At 41.8% G+C, this 20,121-nt stretch overlaps 2 protein-coding genes across 6 annotated transcripts in view; one reads left to right on the top strand and one right to left on the bottom strand.

The window, feature by feature from the left end:
- MCF2L2 (MCF.2 cell line derived transforming sequence-like 2) overlaps nt 1–20,121 on the bottom strand; it is a 147,580-nt gene that overhangs the window by 51,556 nt on the left and 75,903 nt on the right. The gene's annotated exons all lie outside the window — the stretch shown is intronic.
- B3GNT5 (UDP-GlcNAc:betaGal beta-1,3-N-acetylglucosaminyltransferase 5) lies at nt 1,295–19,842 on the top strand. 2 transcript variants are annotated; one of them, XM_010716845.4, is made up of 2 exons: nt 1,295–1,964; nt 15,259–19,842. In XM_010716845.4, the coding sequence occupies exon 2, from the start codon at nt 15,609–15,611 to the stop codon at nt 16,731–16,733; it is 1,125 nt and encodes a 374-aa protein (XP_010715147.1). In that variant the 5' UTR covers nt 1,295–1,964; nt 15,259–15,608; the 3' UTR covers nt 16,734–19,842. The 2 variants fall into 2 exon arrangements, with proteins under 2 accessions (XP_010715147.1, XP_085088674.1); XM_085232548.1 differs by lacking the exon at nt 1,295–1,964 and adding an exon at nt 2,050–2,888.

Here is a 20,121-nt window from a genome sequence, read left to right as displayed (position 1 = left end):
CTTTGCTTGCTATAGACCTCATTCTACCAAGCTTGCACTATGTCTGAATCATACTTCCCTAAACACACAACTTAAACTTAAAAGGTATATTTCTACTTTCCCAATTGTGAAAATGTGATTCCTTGAAGCTGCATTTTCTGAAAACTGTGCTATTGAGACACTGACAATACAGAAATGTTTGTGCTTTGATTTTTAAATGTCTTTGGAACATTTGACTTTGGAAAAGTCTGAGCTGAGTTAGTTTGGCAACCTGACCTTATGCATATCAAAAATATTAAGTTAAAATGGAGTGTTTGTAGTAATATTTTTTGAAGAACAAGTGAGCCACGTTTGTTTTTAATTATTATCATCAATTGTGGAAGAAAGAATCCAGCTGCATTTTTATTTTTCCCTCTGGTTTACTAAATCCAGCTGAAAATGAAAACAGGAAAAACTGGTAACACCAGCCAAAGAACTGTTAACTTAGAGGTTCTTAAACATCTCTCACTGAGGATACCTCATTTGGAAAGGGACCTTTTCATTGCTGAATGTGTGAGAAGGATGACATTTAAAGAGAATAATGAGGGATAAACCTATGAAGTAATGTTTATGAACTAGAGAAAAATTAGCAACTATTGTTCAGGTAAAAAAAAAAAAAAAGTTTTGTTTTTAAGGCTATTTGCACTGTTATTCAAACACTACTTAGACAGCACACCAAATTGATACAACGATCTACAAACCGTCCCTGCTAGGGCAAACCATCAATTGCAACAAACTTCATTTTGTCGTAGGACAGAATCCAACAGATGAAGAGAAATCTACAAAGGGCTATGAAGAGTTTGGTCACACTGAGACATAATGCAGGAGAAAGGAAAGGTCAAGTGGGAAGCTCCTCAGGCCTGAAGCTTCCCCAAACAAAACTTGTATTAAAAAGCAACACATCCTTTGTAGGACTGGAAAAAAAAGGCTCTCTTTTTTACCCTTTCTGCTTTTGTTGGGTGCCCTTGTCTCCTATTGTCTCTCCCACGTTTAAAAAGAAAACAGTTCCTCACCTTACAATCTTACAGTGTCATATTTATGGTTGTATGCTGACAAACACGCTAATGCTCATGATATGCAGTAGTTAAACTTCTGGGAACTCGGTGATGAGGTCAGGTATTATTTATATCAGTCACAGTCAAATCAGAGAACAGAAGCTACACAATGAACTTGCGTGTAATATTTATGCTCATTGAGCATCATCTCCTAAAACATAGAGCAGTTTCTCAATTTACATTGAATAAGCTTTTTTGAAGGTAGTTTTTCCTCTTTACAAAGGGTTTGCAAAGGACTTTACAGAAGGCACGCTCCTCCCACGCAGCTTCCTTGAGGTAAGCACTCACACCTCAGCTGTGGGACTGAGTGAAGCACCTCAGTGAAAAGGAACTTTTCGGCCTCTTAAAACCTGAGAAGAGTTTAGAGCAGGGCACCCTCCTTAGGACGGTGCAAATACGTCACCAGCGGTCGTGGTAAAGGTGGGGGAGAAAGTTAAAACCTGTCCTGCTCTGAAGGTTTCTAGCAAAAGCGAGGAATAACGCTTGCTCTGTGCCCTACGAACTACGTAGCCAACAGCGAGCATTACTCAGTGCCTCACGGTAGGCTAAACTTTGCATCGTGACTCCCAGTGGAACCCGTAAGACAGAAGGAACTTTTTAGCACTTAGAATACCTTTGCCAGACACCGCGTAGCGGGCACACCCTGTCCGGAAAAAAGGAAGAGGAACCGAACCCCGCATCCCTCAACCCTCGGCACGCGGTGTTTATAAGCAGCGGGAAGCGCCGGGCGGGAGCTGCGGAGCTCGGCGCGGGGGGAGGAGAGGAGGAGCCCATTGGCTCCCGGGCCGTGGGATCCCATATCCTGCTAGTGAATGAGGCAGCCCGAGAGCGCGCTGGGCGATTCCTCTTCCCCAGCGAAGGAAAGAAGAGAAGGCAGCTGCACTTTTGGTGGTAAGACAACGAAATCCGGGCGGGGCTCCTTTCACTACTCGTTTCTGGGCTTATTGGTTGGTTCGGTTTTTTTTTTTTTTTTTTTTTCCGTTTCGTCTATCTGTAAGGTGACGAGTCGGGTAATTAAAATTCGCGACGAAGTGCTGTTTTCCTATCGCTTTTCTCATTTTCTGCCTTCTGCGGGGGGCTGCGGGAGCCGGGCTGCTTCTCCGCGGCTCTGGAATTGCGGTTCCATACTCCAAGCAAACAAGTTTTCCAGCTGCTTTGTTTAAAAGATTTCGGCCCTGCCCCGTTGCCTTATTTACCCCTTAAAGAAGGGCTGTGTCTACATCATGCTGAAATCGCACATTTCAGCGAATTTCTAATATCTTTTTCGTGTAGCGTTGTAGCATTTTCCCCCTCAATCTCTGATCACTGCGTGGCTGTCGCCTGTATATTAAAACAAAGCAGAAAACTCGGAAGGCGGCAGTGGTTCCTTGCAGGGCTTTCTTCTCCCCCTGTGCCGCGGGGGGACGCCCGCAGCCTCCGAGCGGTGCGGCAGCGCGGCCCATTCAAAGCGGAGCAGCTCCCTCTCGTCCCAGGAGTCCCTCTCGCTTTCTATTTTGTCTCCAATTCATTATTGCTTCTGAAAAAGTTGTTGGGGTTTTTTTTCTTTCCCTTTTTCCGTAGGTTTTTTTTTTTTTTTTTTTTTTTCTTCTTCCCTTTTTCTCTCCCAACCGCTCCCACCCAAGAAACTCGTAGATCCGGCTGGGAGTTCCTCCGCTCCGCTCCGCGTTGCAACACGGGGCCGCGGGCGCTGGGGCAGCCCTGCCCGCCCGGCCTCGGCAGCGCCCCGAGTGTGTGCCAGAGCTATGCGGCCGTAGCATTCCTCACGGTTCTGGGGGGAATCTGCAGAAGAAATCGCCTTGAGAAGATGCTTTAAGCGTAAGCGGGAGATGGTGAACGCGTTCAGAAAGTGCATTTCACTCTGCCAGCCTGTGAAGCTCAAAAAGCCTCTTCTGGCTGCGCTCCTGGCCGGGTGGCGGGCTCGGGCGGAGGCAGAGCTCCTTTGTTCGTCGGCCGCGTGGCTGGGAGCGGCTCCGCGGTCCCCGGAGCTCCGAGCACTGCGGGGGCTCCGGGCGGGGATGGGTGCTCGGGCTGGAGCGGGGAGCGCGGTCCTAGAGCCGGGAGGCGGGCTGGACGAAACGGGTGGGTCACGGCGGCTCGCCCTCGCTGCGGGAGTCATAGGAAAAGCCGGAGCGTGTTAGGAAAAATCTGCTTTGTTAGTTTCTTCTGAGAATGCGGAGTCTCCCTGGAGACAGGAGGCTGGCTCGAGTCCAACGCAGTCAACCGCAAGCATAGCAATAATACAAGCCCAGATCCTATTTTGGCCACGTGAAGCTGTGAGAAGTTGGAATGTGTTGCTGTTCTGTGCTGGAGCATCCTCAACTAGGGTCTGCTGAGATGTAGGCTGAGGGTTTCTTAGCAGTCGTGTGAGTAGCAGTTGGAAAGGGAGAAGGTTAGAAAACAGATAAATGAACTGGGAGGTGGAAAAGAGAAAACGATTGTCTTTAAGGCAGTACAAATGCTAGCTTGCTTTCTTTGTTGAACAGAGCAGGAGACATTAAATTGCAGTTGGTGACAGCTGTGGAATACTCCAACAGTGTATCCAGAAGGTGGATCACAGAGCAGGGTGGTGCTCTGGGGGTTACACATTGGTTGTCCTGCACAGAACTAGACTCTTGGAAGCCCACCATCTGATGTACAAAGAACACAATCTCAATGCAAATGCCAGCTCTTTCACTGGTGAGGTTTTGTGCTTCTTTTTTTTCTGCTGTGAAACCTGACAGCAGTATCTGCTCAATATTCTTTTCCATTAAGTGAATCACAACTGTGTCACTTGCTGCTTTCTTTGGGATCATAAATTGAGAAGCAAAGCAGGAGCTGGGACAGTCCCTGACATCTGGCCAAACTGGAGTAGCAAGTACTGAGACTAGAGATGGTAGTTCACCTACAGACTGGGGATCAGCACGTGGGAAATCCTGCAAGTCATCACTTATGCTGGTGGCTTATGTATTCTCTGATTTGGTGCTTACACTTTCACATACAGTATTGTAAAGTCTAGGATATACTAAGCATTGCCTTGTTTCCCTGGGTTATCAGTCTATGCCTGAAGAATTGTTTGGGTAATCCTTTAATTTGAAGATGTTACTAACAGTGCCTATGTGGACACAAGTTCTGAGGGGGTTTTATTGGGAAAGCTGGTTCTGTTGCTGCTGGAGTAGGTCTGTTGGGCCTTGGAAGTGGCAGTGATGGATTGATGTTGCACTAGCTTGTTCTTCCATACGGCTTGCAGAGTACATTAAGGGACCTTCCTAAAACACTGGGTGTCTGGAGTGAGGCTCTGTGGTTATTCAGCAGACTGCGGTAGCAGTTAACCTTTAAAATCTGCTGTCAAGCAGTGTGATCCACCTCTGTCAGGCTGGCCAGAGGTAACAGTAGGATTTAGCACTGATACAGGAAACACTGTGTATGTAGAATCTTAGCAACGTTCAGGAAAGTCTGGTTCAGATCCGGATAGAAGGTTTGCTTAAGTAGTCCCAGTCTGTGCATTCTTAAGTCTTCATGTCTAAAATAATACTCCTGGACACTTGGGAGACTTCTCTTCTTTCATAAGTTTCACAAATAGTACATCTCTTGATGGTGAAGTGGGTATGCTGTAGAAGGATCTTTGAAAGGTTACTCTTGACCTAAATTGTACAGTCAATGGAGAAATGATCACAACACACAGAAAAAGGATAAAGCAACCCTTCAGCTTTCAAACTGCACCTTTTTAGAATGAACCTGTACCAATTCTGAAGTTTAACTGCTGATTGAGCGGTTGCATAGTATGACCCTCAACATAAATAAAGTTGTGGGTTGGAGATGCTGCTGCTAGGTACCCAGGCTGCTTAAGCAGACAGAGGACAGATGGCCTTGAAAGAAAAGAAAGTTGTAAGGGAAAGCAACGAAGTTTGAAGGACTGTTGAAGAAACTGGTCTACATTTTGCTAATGCAGACTGTCAGAGTTTTTAGTTTGCAATGCAGAACAAGTTTTGCTTGCTTTGAATCAACTTCATGAGTTTGAACTTGACTATCTGGTATCATCTACATAGTGCTGGATGTAGTTTTAAACTTGAACAAAAACTGTTGGGTCACTTAAAACTACCAGGAGTGCTGCCATGCCCTACAGGAGCACTCTCCTCTTTCAGGTGCAGTAAGTCAGTTTGTTCCGATTCCCAAACAACTTTTGTCAACACATTGTTTTTATTGTTGGGAGGTGTTTTGGGGCATACCAGCTGAAGAAGGTATTTTAGCTAGTTCTCTCTGTTAGAGAATAGTTTAAATACAACTTTATTTGCCTCAGATCACTACTGTGATCAGTCTCTGCTCATTTTTACTGTTGTATCCTCCAACTCTGAAGTTCTTCCATTTGCTTTTCTGGTAAGACCAGAAGTGATTTGTGCTGAATGAAGTCAGCCTTTTGTCTCAGAGCTGGAAATTCATGGCTTTTCTTCTCTTGCTTTTCTTTTTCTTTTCTTCTTTTTTTTTTAACTGTTACTCATATATTTGGGGTTCCCCTTGCTGTGGTTAGTTCTGTTGTGACCTACAAATGGATGGATGGATTTTCCGATACTTGAATTGGTTAACTAAAAGTCTAGACTTTCACTTTGCACTTGCCACTTAAGCTGGGATATGTAACACTGCATGTCTTATTGTTAAGATGAGACAAAGTGCTTTTGCAACTCTCTTGCAACTTTCTTGACTTCTCAATAAAATATTTGTTGTCTACGCTTCTAGTAGAAAACCTTTATAGCGTGTTAGCCACGGGGTAGCAGAAGTATCAAAGTTGTGACTTTGCTTTTCTGAGTATGTCAGCTTTGCCTGTCTCTAAGGCCTGAATGAAGTGCTGTGGTAACTGCAGGTATTGACTTTTATTGCATTGTTCTCAAAGCTCAACTTCTTAGAGTGATCAGACCTCTTCAGTGGAAAACCTTTTTTTTGTTTGTTTGTTTGTTTCCTTTTCATTAAGTTCATCCCTGTCTTGTGTGCTTCTGCTCCTGTTTTTTGTTCCTGTGTTGTGGTCTGTTTCTGAGACTTTCATTTCAGTTTCCACTTCTCTTTGTTTAGAGACACTGCTTTCGCATGGCAATTCTTAACCTGGTGCTGTGTGTATTCCACACATTGTGTATCTTGTGTAGTTCAGTTACCTTCTTGTTCTTACATTGGTCTTGCATGAGGCATATAAATTATTTTCCCTGTCTCTAGATGTTATTAAATAGCATGACCTACTGTATGTCCTGATCAGAGATGAGTACTGCTGGTCAAATGTGAATGGGGAACTTACCTACATCACATGACTTAGAAAGACTGTAGTCTTGGGGAAGTCTCACTGTTTATTAAACTTGTTGAGAATGTTTTAGAGGTTATTAGTTTGACTTTTCTTATCTGATTCAAATCCTGAAGCTAGACCTGAAGGAAGAATTCTCTGTAGCCTTTTGTTTTGGGATTTGTTATGGCCAGTGACTTCAGTAACTCTCAGAGGGTGCTTCAACTGCCATAAGCTAGAAATGGCTGGATGCTGCTCTTAGGTTCCAGTTGCTACAGCTTACTGTGCTTTCATGTTTCTTGTTTCTTGCACGTGTGTGTGGAGGGACTGGGAGTTGGTTCCTTCTTTTCTTTTCTTTTCTTCCTCCCCCCTCCCCCTTTAAAAAAAAAAAAAAAAAAAAAAAAAAAAAGGCAGTGGACTAATGGTGTTCCTGCTCCCTATGCAGTCTCTGGCCTTATTGCATTGCAGAAAGCACTGCCTGTAAGGTCGAAATTCTCTTTGGTTACCACAAAAGTGGGAGAGGATAATGGAATTCATCCCACCCATCTTTCAGGCAGGCTTAAACAAAGCTCTGAACCACTCTTATTCCAGCCAGTATGCAGCTCCTTTGTATTGAGATGGTTCTCTATCTATTTTATCATTAAATCTGAAATGTTTGTTCCTCTCTGGCCTGCTTGAAGCAAGCATGGAGACTCCCAACATGTATGTAGGAGTCTTCTGTACTGGATCTGTTCGTTTTATGTGTATCATCATTGGTCTAACCAAAAGGAAAAATAAAACAAACAAAACCCAATATTTTTGTCTGACTCTAAGCTATGAATTTGATGTCTCACTTGTTTTAATGCTCCTGCCTTGGTGCCTGAGTGTTAACGTGAGTATTCTTTGCGTTTTGCCCCTGAAAATGAAGATGCATTCAGAGTGTGAAGCTGAATTGGAGCACAGAGTAGGGTGTTGCTCGAGGAAGAGGGGATAGACTGGAAAGCAGATGAAAGAATACTTGTTCTGAAGTTACACTTAAAACCTGGAATTATTACTGCAAATTCTAGTGTGGTTTAGAAATGGCCATGACAGGAAATCATTAGCCTTCTACTTCAATGAGCCCTTCATAATTCTTCAAATTCCCTTTATTTTTACATATTTTGCCTGGTAACAATAATACTTAAAGTGAGACTCCACAGAAAGATAGCCAGTTATCTCAGTCTTATTAAAATTGAAGGTTAAATTTGGCAGTTGGAAGAGCACGTTTGCTTATATAGTTAAGCTTAACCTTTGAGTATGGCCTATAGACTGGAACGGATATTATGAAGAAAATAAGCAGGAAATAACATTCCCAGACCCAGTTACAAGTACGTAGATGCCATCCTTTCTGCTGCTTGTTTTAAATATTTTTTTAGGTGGTGCTGTGTTGCAGCTCTTAGACTTTCTAATCTACTGCAAACCAGGTATGGGGGGATGGCATTCCTTCTGCAACCTAACAACAGTTCTGTCCTTCCTAAAACTAACTTTTTATTTTTAAATAAATGCTTATTCCTTTCCTGTAACTGTGATTGTCTGTACCTCTTCTGGAGCTGTGTAGCTGTCTCACTATTCTTGTTCGGAAGCTTAATGGAAGATGGGACCCTTGAAAATTAACAAGGAATCTGAACTTGACCAGCATTTGCTTTGGATTTAGCTGTGTGGGCTGCCAACACAGACAAGTGAGAAAATCCTGCAGCTTGGGAGAATTTCAGATCAGTGCAGGCATTGCTAATTAAATATTCCTCCTTAAACTGAGGCTACATGAGATATTAAGCTGAAAGATTCTGGGGTAGACAGTTGAGCAGTACAGCTCTCCATACAGTGTTTTCCTCATACTTTCTTGAGATATTTAAACTGATAGAGAAGTTCTGTGAGCAAAAGGAAACTGCTTGATGTGCAGTGGACAGTAATGGATGCCCGTAGCAGAAGCAATGGAAATACAGTATTTACGTAGACTCTGTGACATTGCTTATCTTTGTGTAGCATTTAAAATCTCTGTGGTACTATGAAGCAATTATGAGAAGTTAAAAACACAGTAATAAAAACTTGTTCTGAAAGCTGGGTTCTCCAGATGATTACTGAGTAATTGGGCACAGGCATTTAGACCAAAACAAGAAAACAAGCTGTGGAAGTGTGATTTTTTTTTTTTTTTTTTTTTTTAACTCTTCATAAGGAAACACTAGGTGTGCTTAATGAGCTGTAATTGCAGTCAGTGAATCATGTAAATAGGGGCTTATAAGCAAAGCAGTATCTTGCTGAACATCACTACAAAGACCTGAGTTCCTTACTCTCTGAGCACTTGTTTTCACGTACACACTCATCACATAACTGTTACAGTCAGCCTGACGGCAAATCTGCTTACAGCATGGCTTGGACTTCAACTTTAGGCTAAGGTACCTTTTCTTGAAATGTGCACAATACTCACAACTATTAAGCATGTGAAGTGGCAGTTCATGTATTTCCTGTATTTTTGATTGCCTTTCTGCTATTTTTTTTGTTTTTTTGGTGGTTTTTTGTTTTTTTTTTTTTTTTTGGTGAAGAAAACAACAGCCTGTTTGCACCTGCTTTTGTGCTTCTTGTGGAATGAAAAGGGGTTTCTTCATTAATCACAGGAAGTAGAAGCTCTGATCCTCAGTGTATTGGTACTTGTCAAAAGCCCTTGCTTTCATACACTACAGCTGAGAATACAACTGAATCTGTTTTTGTTTTTTGTTGTTGTTGTTGTTGCTTGTTTGTTTACTGTACAGATCAGGGATACATAAACACAGTTCTGCACAAGTTCTTTTGATATTTAAGCTCTGCCATCTACATCCATGGGGAGGTAACATTATTAACAGCTGTAGCTAATGTGCTCTGCCTGTTTTCTGCTTACTATTGCCTTAGTATGTAGGAGCTGAGAGGAATGTGCACCAATCTGCCATATTGTTAAATACCAGTTCTGAAGTGAATTTACATAAATGCAGACTGCTGCTTAGTGTAGCATTAGAGCTCATCACTGCTGTCTTCCAAAACACACGTGATGGGTTGTAGATTGTAACGTACCATTACAGACTTTGTAGGTACAACCCATGTCTCAGAAATGTGATTTGCCTTCATAGAAATTAAGTATGTACTTGATCAACCTTCTCAGAAAATGAGGGCATATGGCCTCCACTTTGTCACTGCCAGACTCTGAAACTTTAATCACCGGCAATGCAGAGAATCATCTCTTTTCACTCAGTCTGCTGCACAAAAGCGTAGAACTTCATGTTGGTACTTGCATATGTTATGCAAAATCCCTTGGACCAAAACATTTGTATTCTGTAGGCTTTTATTCTGGAAGATAGAAGTCCTGTCTAGCTTGTCTGGGGAAGTCTATGTTGGCTCTAGCAGGTTAAAGCAACTGAAAATAGTTGAAATCAGTGTAGTCTGGTGCTTGAAAGGAGTGGTCCTATACTTCTTCTGCTATCTGCATAAGTAGCTGTTCCAGGAAACTTCTGCTGAAAATCATTGGAGAAGAGGGGCAAACCTCTGAAACCTCTATCTAGCTTCTGGCAGATGCCTCCACCTGTCTGTAGCAGCTGCTGCTCCACTTTTAAGGAAACAAATAATTCTTATCTTTTCTACCCAGTTTGTGTGGCAAGTGCAAAATGTCTGCAGGAACTAAATCTTTGCTGTTTCCTAGCAGTCCCTGGCATTTACAGCCTGTTCTGCTTCCAACCATGAAGAAGCTGAAATGTGTTAATCAGCTGCCATCTAATGTTTTGCCGTCCTTTGAATTTCTCTGCCAAAGAACACACAAAAACATTACATACCAAGTGAGAAGCACCAAGTGGTTGCAGCTTTCAATGTCTGTCACTTTTCTACATGCTGCCAGAGGCTTTTTGTGACAAGTTGCCCAAGAGATACTGCTATAATGCGGTGCCTTTTTTCTAATAGAGGGATCTTTCTTGACTGAGCAACCACAGAATCATTTAAGAAGTTCAAGCTTAGGAAGATGCTGATGCCCACCTTCTGAAAATCAGGCCCGTGTTTGACCTGAGAGGATCTCAGTGCACACATCAGCATTTAAGAATGCTGACTCTACTGTGCCAGGAAATTGAAACCCTCACTGCAAATTGCAGGCAAACTGTGAAATGTGCAGCCAAAGCTTGCATGTGGAATTGCAGGTGATGGGTTAAATGGTCTTGAAACCAAGCTTCATTCATTCCTTCACTTATGTTTCTTACTTACACAACATTCATCACTTGTCTTTCTATCCTTTTCATCCATCTTTCTTGCACTAGACTGATTCTTAACTGTTGCCTTTTTGAACTTTTTCCTTGAATGTCTGACTTCCGTTTTGTATAGAACAAGGTGTAACTAATTGTTTTGTCGCTACTTGAAATTTTCATTGCAGAATGTATGCACATGCTTTCTTTCAATGCAGGAGGTTATGAGCTACGTAGGAAGGAAGGATTAGCAAGTACCTTCCTGCATCTTTTTTTTTTTTTTTTTTCCTTAAAACAAACATCTGTCACTATGGTAGGAAATCCTAGGAGTATCAGGGGTGTGACTTGTTTCTGTTCTGTAATCTTACTTAGTATAGCCTATATAAGGAACTTGATGGTCTGTTTCAACTGAACTTCTTGGTGTATGAGCTCTTCAAATGCTAGGGAATGAAGAAGGTCACAGGCCAGGGCTGTGATGACAGTTTACCTGACTTGTGAAGACATGCCAATGACAGGAAAAAATGATGAGAGGAAATGGAGTTGTATGATCTTGTAGCTAAAGCTATGAGAAGCAAAGCTGGTTCAGGCCTTGCCTCCATTAATTTAGGCACGTACCTTCTTACCACCTTATTTAATAGGAAGGGGGAAAAAATTATAAGCCATCAGAACACAAAGTCACATACTTATTTGATGTGCTAACTTAAGGCTAGATTTTCTTTGGTCTTCTGGTGCGAGTCATGTATAACTAAGTGCTGCTGAAGGAGTTCAATTTCATACAGATTATAACAATTTAAATCACTCAAAAACAAAATGCTTCAAAAGTTTTAAATTCTGCCTAACAATCAAAATGCTCAAATGTGCTGAACATCGTGTTCTTTGAACCCTGTAGCTGCTCCCTAAACAGATTCTGAAAGCATGCTCTTCTCAGCATCATCTCATTGATAAACTAGGCTTGACAAGTCTTTTGGAACTGAAGTGTGGGCAGTGCTAATCTTAACTGCAGCACTCTGACTTTTGCCAGCTTTTGTTGTATGCATTCCTAAAGTGCTGGGGAAGTGGTGCTGCAGCTGAGATCCCAGTGACTGAAGTATTCCAGCAGGGTGAAGCACCTCTGCAATGGTAAACTAAGATTATCCAGCAAGCTGATCTGAAGTAATTTACATGACAGGGTTGTCCTGCTCAGTCCAAAAGCCTGTCCTAGGGGCTTCTTGTTCTCCATAGTAACAGTAAAGCCTGGAAGTAGCCTTAGGTAAAACCGAAAGCTGTAGAAACAATGGATGTGGTACTTAGTTCTGCAAAGCAGGTCCCCTGAGCCCTGTTGTAAACTGAAGTTAGCTCCTAGATGCAGCCTGACCTAAATCAATAGCCTATGGTCGCTTTGCACGCTCTTGCAATCAGCATTTCCTCTGGGTCCTTCTTGTGAATGTCTGTGTTCCGTGTCTGAAATGCCTGTATCTTTACTTTCTTGTCTCCTCACCGGGCTTTCAAAAAATTGTTTTACTTCTATCCTGAAATTAACTTCATGCTAACTTTCTCAAATACTTCTGTGGACACTTAAGGAAGCTCCCTACAGACCTGCTGTCCACAGTGGTCACTCCACAAATTATCATGAAGACTTCCTATTGCATAACACTTTCCTGGGATGAAAGCAGAACTAACATATTAATTAATTGAATGTGAGGTACCGAACTGCAAGCAGTTGCTACATTCAAATGGCACACTTTTATTTATGATAATGCCAATAGGTTAAATATGCAAACCCCTCTGGAAAGAGTAGAATTGCTGCAGGGTAGAAAAAGCTTTTAGTGCCTGCAACTGGGGGACGACCACACAGAGCTCTGACTTTTTTTTGTTGTTACAACTATCTGAAGGGAAGGCAGCCCTTCCCACAGCAGCTATGTGGGAGCTTGGTTCTCCCACACAGTCTCTCTTCAATCTAAAAGTACATCTAAAAGCTTCCAAGCCACAAGTAAGAAAATGCGCACCAAGAAGCAAAAACATCTTATAGTCAGAAAAAAAATAATGACTGCCAAGCATAATTTTATCTATTCTACTGTTTCCTCTTGCTAGGAAGAAAATTGCTTTTTTTTTATTGTTGGTTTGTTTTTCTCCTTCAGAATTAAGAGAATCCACTGGCAGTAAATAGCTTCTGTGGGGTACAGGTTGAGTCACTTGTTAAGAGGAGGAGGGCATGACTAAGTCCAAGGGATTGGTATTGCAAAGGGCTATGGAATTCATGCACTGAAGGAGATTCCTTGGCATTATCACTTCTACAAGTCTCTGGGCTTTTTTTGTTTGTTTCTGAGGATGACAGGGTGTCAGAGGAGAGAAGCCTCTTTAAATGTTACCAGCACTACTGAACTATAATTGTATTTGCACGTAATCTGAGGAGGACTCCGAAGAAGTTCTCTACTAAATGCTGATTTAATTCCCTTGAACTAGATCAAATGAGACTAGGCTTCAAACCTTTTAGTCAGTTGTTTGTTTTTTTTTTTAAGCCTTGGTTTTTTTCTTTCTTGCTTTTTTTTTTTTTTTCTTTTTTTCATCTCATGGAAAAACTAATTTTCTGTCCAGCTCCTCTGACTGAGAGGATACTATAGAGCGGGAAGTGTGGTCCATGCTCATCTTGTCTTGTCACATCTGCTCCATAATAAAAGCTATTTGCATAGGGATTTCTGTGGGGATTTTATTGCTGCTGGGTATAGCAGTACCTGTCACATAGGTCAGTCTCAAGTTAATCCCACTGTACTATGGTGTTGACTGTTGTCTCGTTGCATCCTTTAACATAATTGTAGACTTCTGCTAAAATCACTCCATAAAAGCTGTACTTTGTGATTAGCATTATGTTTCAGGAACTTGCCAACTAAGTACAGGTACGTGGCCTTGTGCTGACTAATTGAGAAGTCAGACAGCTGCTATTAAGCTATTCTGATGGCACTAGGCAACCTGACCAGTTAGACATCTGCTGTATAGAAGTCAACAACGTGATGTACCTTTTGTAAACTTAACTGGGTGAGGCAGTGCTGCAGCATTTGTGTTAGCTGACCAATTTAATGCAGTATGCAGATTTGTGAAGAGGAGCTCAAACAAGCCTGCAGGATAAAGGGGAAAACTAAAACTGATCTTCATTTTCAGAAAGTAGTATATATTTTTAGACCTGCTCCCCTCCAAAGGGGCTGTCAAATGCTCGGATTTCTGTAGCCTCTTGTCTACATCCCCATGCTTCACCTGAAACAACAACAATCTTTGCAGTAATGTTCTATTACAGAGTTGCTGAGCTTATAACTCTGGGGTGCATTGTTTAGGATAATGTTTCCAAAAATACAATGGATTTAAACCAATGCTATAAAAAGTGCTGACTGACTGATTGTTACTCAGCAGACTGCCCATACAGCTTTTTTGTTATGCTCTACAATCTGCAAGCCTCAATGTACCAATCCATGGCTCTGTTTTTAGCCATCAGCTCTCTACTCAGTGTTGATTACTACAGCGCATAAGTGCACCAAGTCCTGCTATTGCCATCTAGTTCCTCGCTTTCTCCTAGCGCTGTCTAGTTGCAAGACCTCAAATAGGTAAAATAATCTTTCCAAGTGCTTGTGTTGCATTTAACTTCTAATATAACAGCAGGAGCTCCCATTCTTTGCTTTGCATTTAAGTAAGTGCTTAACGAGTGGGGTGCCGTTCCTTGGTGTGTGCTTCTGGCTCTGCTATAGAGCTCACGTGGTGTTCTTACAGGGTGGGCAGGTAGCTGCTTCTTTGGGCTGTTGTGTAGAGAGACAAAGCTCTGGGTACAGGAACAGAATGTTGGGTTTTGTACGGCGTGAAGGCTTTGGTGGCTTTGTTTTCGATTCCTCCCCAAAACCTGACCTGGTGGCAGAGAGGAAGCCCTGCGGGAGCTCTGTCTGTGCTGCAAGTGCAGCTGCCAAGAGCCTAGCTGAGGGGCTTGCGGCTCCGGCTGGTGCAGCAGGCAATCCAAGACGGGTGCAGATAGCTTCTGTCAGCACGGTTGGCCAAAAATCACAGGTCCCAAGCTAACCGCAGGGCGTCTGTCGTGGGTCAGCGGGGCGTGCCTCTTCGTGGCTCTTTTTAGTCCTTTTGTGGAAATGAGAGGGCTGCTTACCCTCCCAGGAGCCTGTCCCAGGGCTCCAGCTGGTTGGAGGGCACCCTGTGCCCTGCCCAGGGCCGGCGCTGCGCCTGGCACTTTCCTGCCCTGCCCTCGGGGCGGCCGCGCGGGGTCGGAGGTGTAACCCTGCCCCTCTGGGCGGCCGTGAGGGGTGCGGCGGGACTGCACTTAGGTGGCCCCGCTCTCTGCGGAGGAAGAAAGGCAGTCCCGGTTGGCTCCAGGAGCCTGATCGAAAGGGAAGATGTGAGGGAGAGGGGCTGCCTGGGGGACTTGCGGCGAGGGGCTTGAGGGCTGCCCCGCGACTCTGGCCGTTGGTGGCACGGCCACCCGCGCCTGGGAGCCGTTACAGCGTCTGGGCGGGCTTTGCTCTGTGAGAGGCTGCGGGAGACACCCGGAGAGCTTGGACGGTGTGCAGCTTGCCTTCCGGCTTGAAGGATTTGAACGAAATGTTGTCATCTGTTGGTTAGCAGCAGAGGATTTTCCTGCCCCAGGCTCTCCTTCACTAATGTCCCCCAGGCTTCTGGCTAACTTCCCTCAGGTTCCTGCTTTCTCCCTGACAAAATACCAGATGAGGTAACAGCACTTCACTAACACTTCTCTCCTTCCCCTTCTTAGGATTTGTTGTGCATGAAATCAGCACGTGAGAAGATCTAATTGGAACTGTAGAGTTCACTTGAAGATGCCACAAATGGAAGAACTCATCTGCAAGTCTCGTCTTTCAGAGCTGCTTGCTCTCTTCCAGTACAAGAAGAATGTTTTTGAGAAAGATGACTTGTGAAAACTGTGCAGGAATCTGGGTTTATGATACTGAGTGAAAGACATCATGCCTTACAGCGGACACTTATCCTGAAGGACTGACACTGTGCTCTCAAAGTAAACTACAAGCACTCTTTATAAACAAAACAGAGAAGACAAAAATAATTCTGATCCTGAACAGGAATAAGAATTACAAGAACTGCATCAGAATGTTTGTTAGTCCTAGAAGAGTCAGAAAATGCCAGTTCTTGCAAATATTTGCCACTTGCTTCATACTGTGTGTCATGATTTTTTGGGGACCATTTGATAATCGCTTTGTAAGCCATATGAAGTCCTATTCATACAGATACCTCATAAACAGCTACAATTTTGTGAATGAAAGCCTGTCCATCAGTAGGGATAACATGGACAGAGTAGCAAGCTACCAGTACTTGATGAACCACAGAGAGAAATGTCAACAGCAGGATGTCCTTCTCCTGTTGTTTGTGAAGTCTTCTCCTGAAAACCGTCATCGGAGAGATGCAATTCGACAGACTTGGGGTAATGAGAAATATGTTCGTTCTAAACTTAATGCCAACATTAAAACCCTTTTTGCTTTGGGACAACCAACAGATCATTTGCGGCAAAGAGACCTTTATCTGGAAGACCAGAAATACAGTGATTTGATTCAGCAAGACTTCTTGGATACTTTTCACAACCTTACTACTAAATTACTTCTACAGTTCAGCTGGGTAAATGCCTACTGTCCTCATGCCAGGTTTATTATGTCTGCAGATGATGATATATTTATCCATATGCCAAATCTTGTTGCTTATCTCCAAAGACTAGCACAAATGGGTGTTCAGGATCTCTGGATTGGCCGTGTTCATCGTGGATCCCCTCCCATAAGAGATAAGACTAGCAAATACTATGTTCCATATGAAATGTACCAGTGGCCCTCTTATCCTGACTACACAGCAGGAGCTGCATATGTAATATCAAGTGATGTAGCAGCTAAAGTATATGAGGCTTCATTGACTCTCAATACCAGTCTTTATATAGATGATGTCTTCATGGGCCTCTGTGCCAACAAAATGGGAATTGTACCACAGTATCACGCCTTTTTTTCTGGGGAAGGAAAGGCTCCATATCATCCCTGCATTTACAACAGAATGATGACATCTCACGGACACGTGGATGACCTTCACTATCTCTGGAAGCAGGCTACCGATCCCAAAGTTAAAAAGCTTTCCTCGGGGCTCTGGAGTAGAATATACTGCAGAATAGTTAATATTATGCTTCTCTGTAAGCTGTATTATGAGAACACGTATCCTTGTTCAGCTGCATTTTCTTAATACTTGAATATCTGTGTTGAAGATCCACTGAGCCAAAACAGAGCAACAACTTTTTTTGCTGTTTATTCAAAATATACGTAAATGTGAATGGCTGGGGTGGGCTTGGGAGGGGTGGGATAGGAAATGAAGCAGGGTAGTGGGAGGATGGTGCCAAGTTCTGTTGAGAAACTGTTATTGGAATAGCTCTCCTATTGTACCACAACTTTCTACATTGTAGCCTGCTTTTATTACTATTATTTTTTTACAGTCTTCACAGGATGAGAATCTGAATTATATGATCATTAAATGAACTATAATGGACTTCTAGACTTTGAAATGGTTGGTGAAAATATCACTTATTTTGAATTTGTTAGCAAGTCCTAAGGTTTTTTTTCTTTTTAAAAAGCTAAGGCATGTGGTTTTTTTTAAAAAGTCTACTGCATGAAAATGAAGTAGACCTTTCAAAATGAGAGGAAGGAGAACTTGTGACTCAATTTAGTAGTTCAAGGCAATGTAAATTGGTTACATATATTCAGTATTTTTGAATGCTTCATGGAAAGTATGCCTGGACCGGCACAACTGACAAAGTGCAGGAAGTATAGACCTGCTACAGTCTTTTTCTCAAAGCCCCCCTTATCTTTGAAGTAAGGAAACAGTGACTGAGTGCCCTTTAACTTGCTTCTTCTAAGTAGCAAATGAGCTCCCTTTAGATCAGAAGTGAACTGGAAAGGATGAAAATCTAGTGTTTATGTCAAAGCTCTGTCTTCTGAAAACTTAAGCTGTACGTTTAAACAATCCAGTCTTTAATAAGATAACAGACTAAGCGCATTTAAGACTGCTCTTCTTCTAACAGTGGTTCTGTTTTCTTTTGTTCATGGTCCTGAAGGTGAAAAGCAAGTGAAAGTCATAGTTGTGTTCCTTGAGAGTGTTCTCTATAGCCAATTTGAAGCAGCTAGTGATTTTAAAGAGCAAAGTTTCATGTTTAGCATTTGTTAAATAAGGAGAACGTTTTCTGCACAAAGGTTTGATGTCATGGTGAAAGGTTAGGCAGATGGTGATCCACAGAAACTCAATATACAAAATCACAATCACTAAAACATTTCTCAAGTCTTTTCCTGAGGAGAAAAGACTCTTTACAACGTTATGGTAGTCTTTGTCCCCAAAAGCACGTCTCTTGAATAGAGCTAAATGTTAATATCACATGCAGGAAGAACTAAATACCTGTGCATTGTAAATCTAGGTAGTGCTGAAACTCTGGGTGTTGAGTTGTATTGTGGTGCCATCTAAATGTTGTTTTAAAAAAAAAAGTGGTTCTAAGATGTCTGCAGTCTTTTCTTGTATAACTTACTAATGGTGTCTTTACAGTCTCACAGGACAGGTAACTTGGTTGTGGTAGCTCTTCCTGGAGCAGGCACAGGCTATGCAAAGGGCAGTCAGATAGTGTTTGTGAACTGATTCAATACTGGAACAAGTTAGTGTAGGTAATTAAAAACTACTTCTGAAAGATTGAATGAGTCAAGTTTATCAGCAAGCAGGAACATGCAACCCAAGAACTTGCAGGGTACCAACGATCTGTCACAGTCTTGAGATCTGCTGATAATGTACTGCCTATGCTCCTTGCTTTCTGAGATGTCTAAAGCTGGCCTTTTCTCCTCTGCCTGAAGTTTGTTGCTGCTGTGTGGAGTAGTGAAGCATTTAATGTCTTCTAACTTCACTTTAGAAGAGTTGTATGTGGCATGGCAGTCTTAAGCTGTAAGTGGTAAATTGTTTAAATCATTGCTGCTGTTCTATGAGCTGTGCTGCGTTTTTAATGATTTGAATGTTAATGGTAGAAGGTAGCACTGATTAAAAAAAAAAAAAAAAAAAAGCAGCAGTGAGCTTGCTGACTGTTCATGAAACTGCCATTTCAGATGGATGCTAAGTAGCTACTAGATTTAAGTGAGTATGTAACTTCACAATTGGTTTTCCAAGAGGAAAATAATAATTCTAACTCTCGACAGAATGTTAGGTATGTATAGATCACAAACTCATTTATCAGTATTAAAATAATTGGACTGCAACACCTGTACTCTAGAAAAACAAACCTAGTTCATCTTCCCTAAACAAACTGGAGGATTTTTTTTTGATTTTTTTTTGATTTATTTTTTTTTAAGAAAACAAGACAACAAACCTAGATCTTTAACCTGCTGGCTCTGTGTAGGTGCAGGTGGGGGGAATGCACACAGAATGTGTTCAGTACTTGAAGGAAAAATTCTTCATCAGATCTAGGACCTGTTGCAGGCCATTTAACTCAACAAGATGTACAGTAAAATGGCACAACTGGAAATGCCTCCCCATTCACTTCAGGGGAAAGAGGGTCTTGAAATTTATATACAACCAAAGTCTTCTATTAAGACTACAATTTTTCTGGCGTAAGTGTGCATTAGGATTTGTTTTCACTCTTACAAGCAAAGTTCAAGTTGTAAGTATCTTAAACTTCTATAGTGACCTAGGTAACATCTAAAACACTACTTTAATGTAGCTTGCTGTTATTTGAAACTCACTTTTGACCATTGAAATATGTTGTTTTGTGCCTAATTTAAATTTTGTTTGGGTTGTTCCTTAAAAGGGCCTTGGTGTTTGTAGTTTGCATTTTTGTTTGCTGCAGTGAAAAAAGAAGCTGCTCATGAATAAAAAGAAAATTATGAACGCACTTCTTTAAAAAAAAAAAAAAAAAAGAAAAACACAATGAAAACCAACTTTCTGGTTCTAAACACCAACTTAACATTTGCACACCTTTAAATAGAACCTCTTTTAATAATCATCTTGGTGCTCCAATGCAGGGCTGTCAGGTTTTACTTCTACAAGTAAAACTGTATCAGCTTGAATGGTCATGCCTCATTAAGAGTTTGACATTGTTGCACAGCGTGTTTAATGCTAAAATTGTTTTTACCTGTTTGTTTGATTTGCATCAATTTCCCTTTGATATTACTAATTTTTATACAAAGTATTCAATATTTATTCTTAAACTTTGCTCTGTACCACAAAAAGACAATTGTTTTGTAAAATTTGATTTGAATAAACAGACTTGTTTCTTTTCTTTAAAAAAAAAAATAAAATTAGAAGTTTCTTCTTGCTTTCTTTTAAGTGATGAACTTGGCTCTGATGCTTAGATGCTATTCTGAGGGCAGTGAGGGAGTGTCCTTCCAGAGGTACCGTGTGGAGTTTTTTGCGTTTTGTTTTGTTTTTGTTATTTGACCTTACACTACACCTCCAAACTTTTTACGGAACAAGAGGTAAAATGGATGTTCCCAAGAAAGGAGACAATTTGTTTAGTGGGTTTATGAATCTGAAATTCTACAAAATATTAGAAGCTTAACCTCTTCTTAACATGAACTTACACATTCTCTTTAGACAATCATTACCTTAG

This window comes from Meleagris gallopavo, chromosome 11 (genome assembly GCF_905368555.1).
Source record: "Meleagris gallopavo chromosome 11, MGAL_WU_HG_1.1, whole genome shotgun sequence".
Taxonomy (NCBI): Eukaryota; Metazoa; Chordata; class Aves; order Galliformes; family Phasianidae; genus Meleagris; species Meleagris gallopavo.
The sequence above is the reverse complement of the archived record's forward strand: the minus strand, read 5'-3'. Positions and strand labels throughout refer to the sequence as shown.

Coding starts and splice junctions, on each gene's coding strand:
- B3GNT5 (XM_010716845.4), top strand. CDS start 15,609: ATGTTTGTTAGTCCTAGAAGAGTCAGAAAATGCCAGTTCTTGCAAATA.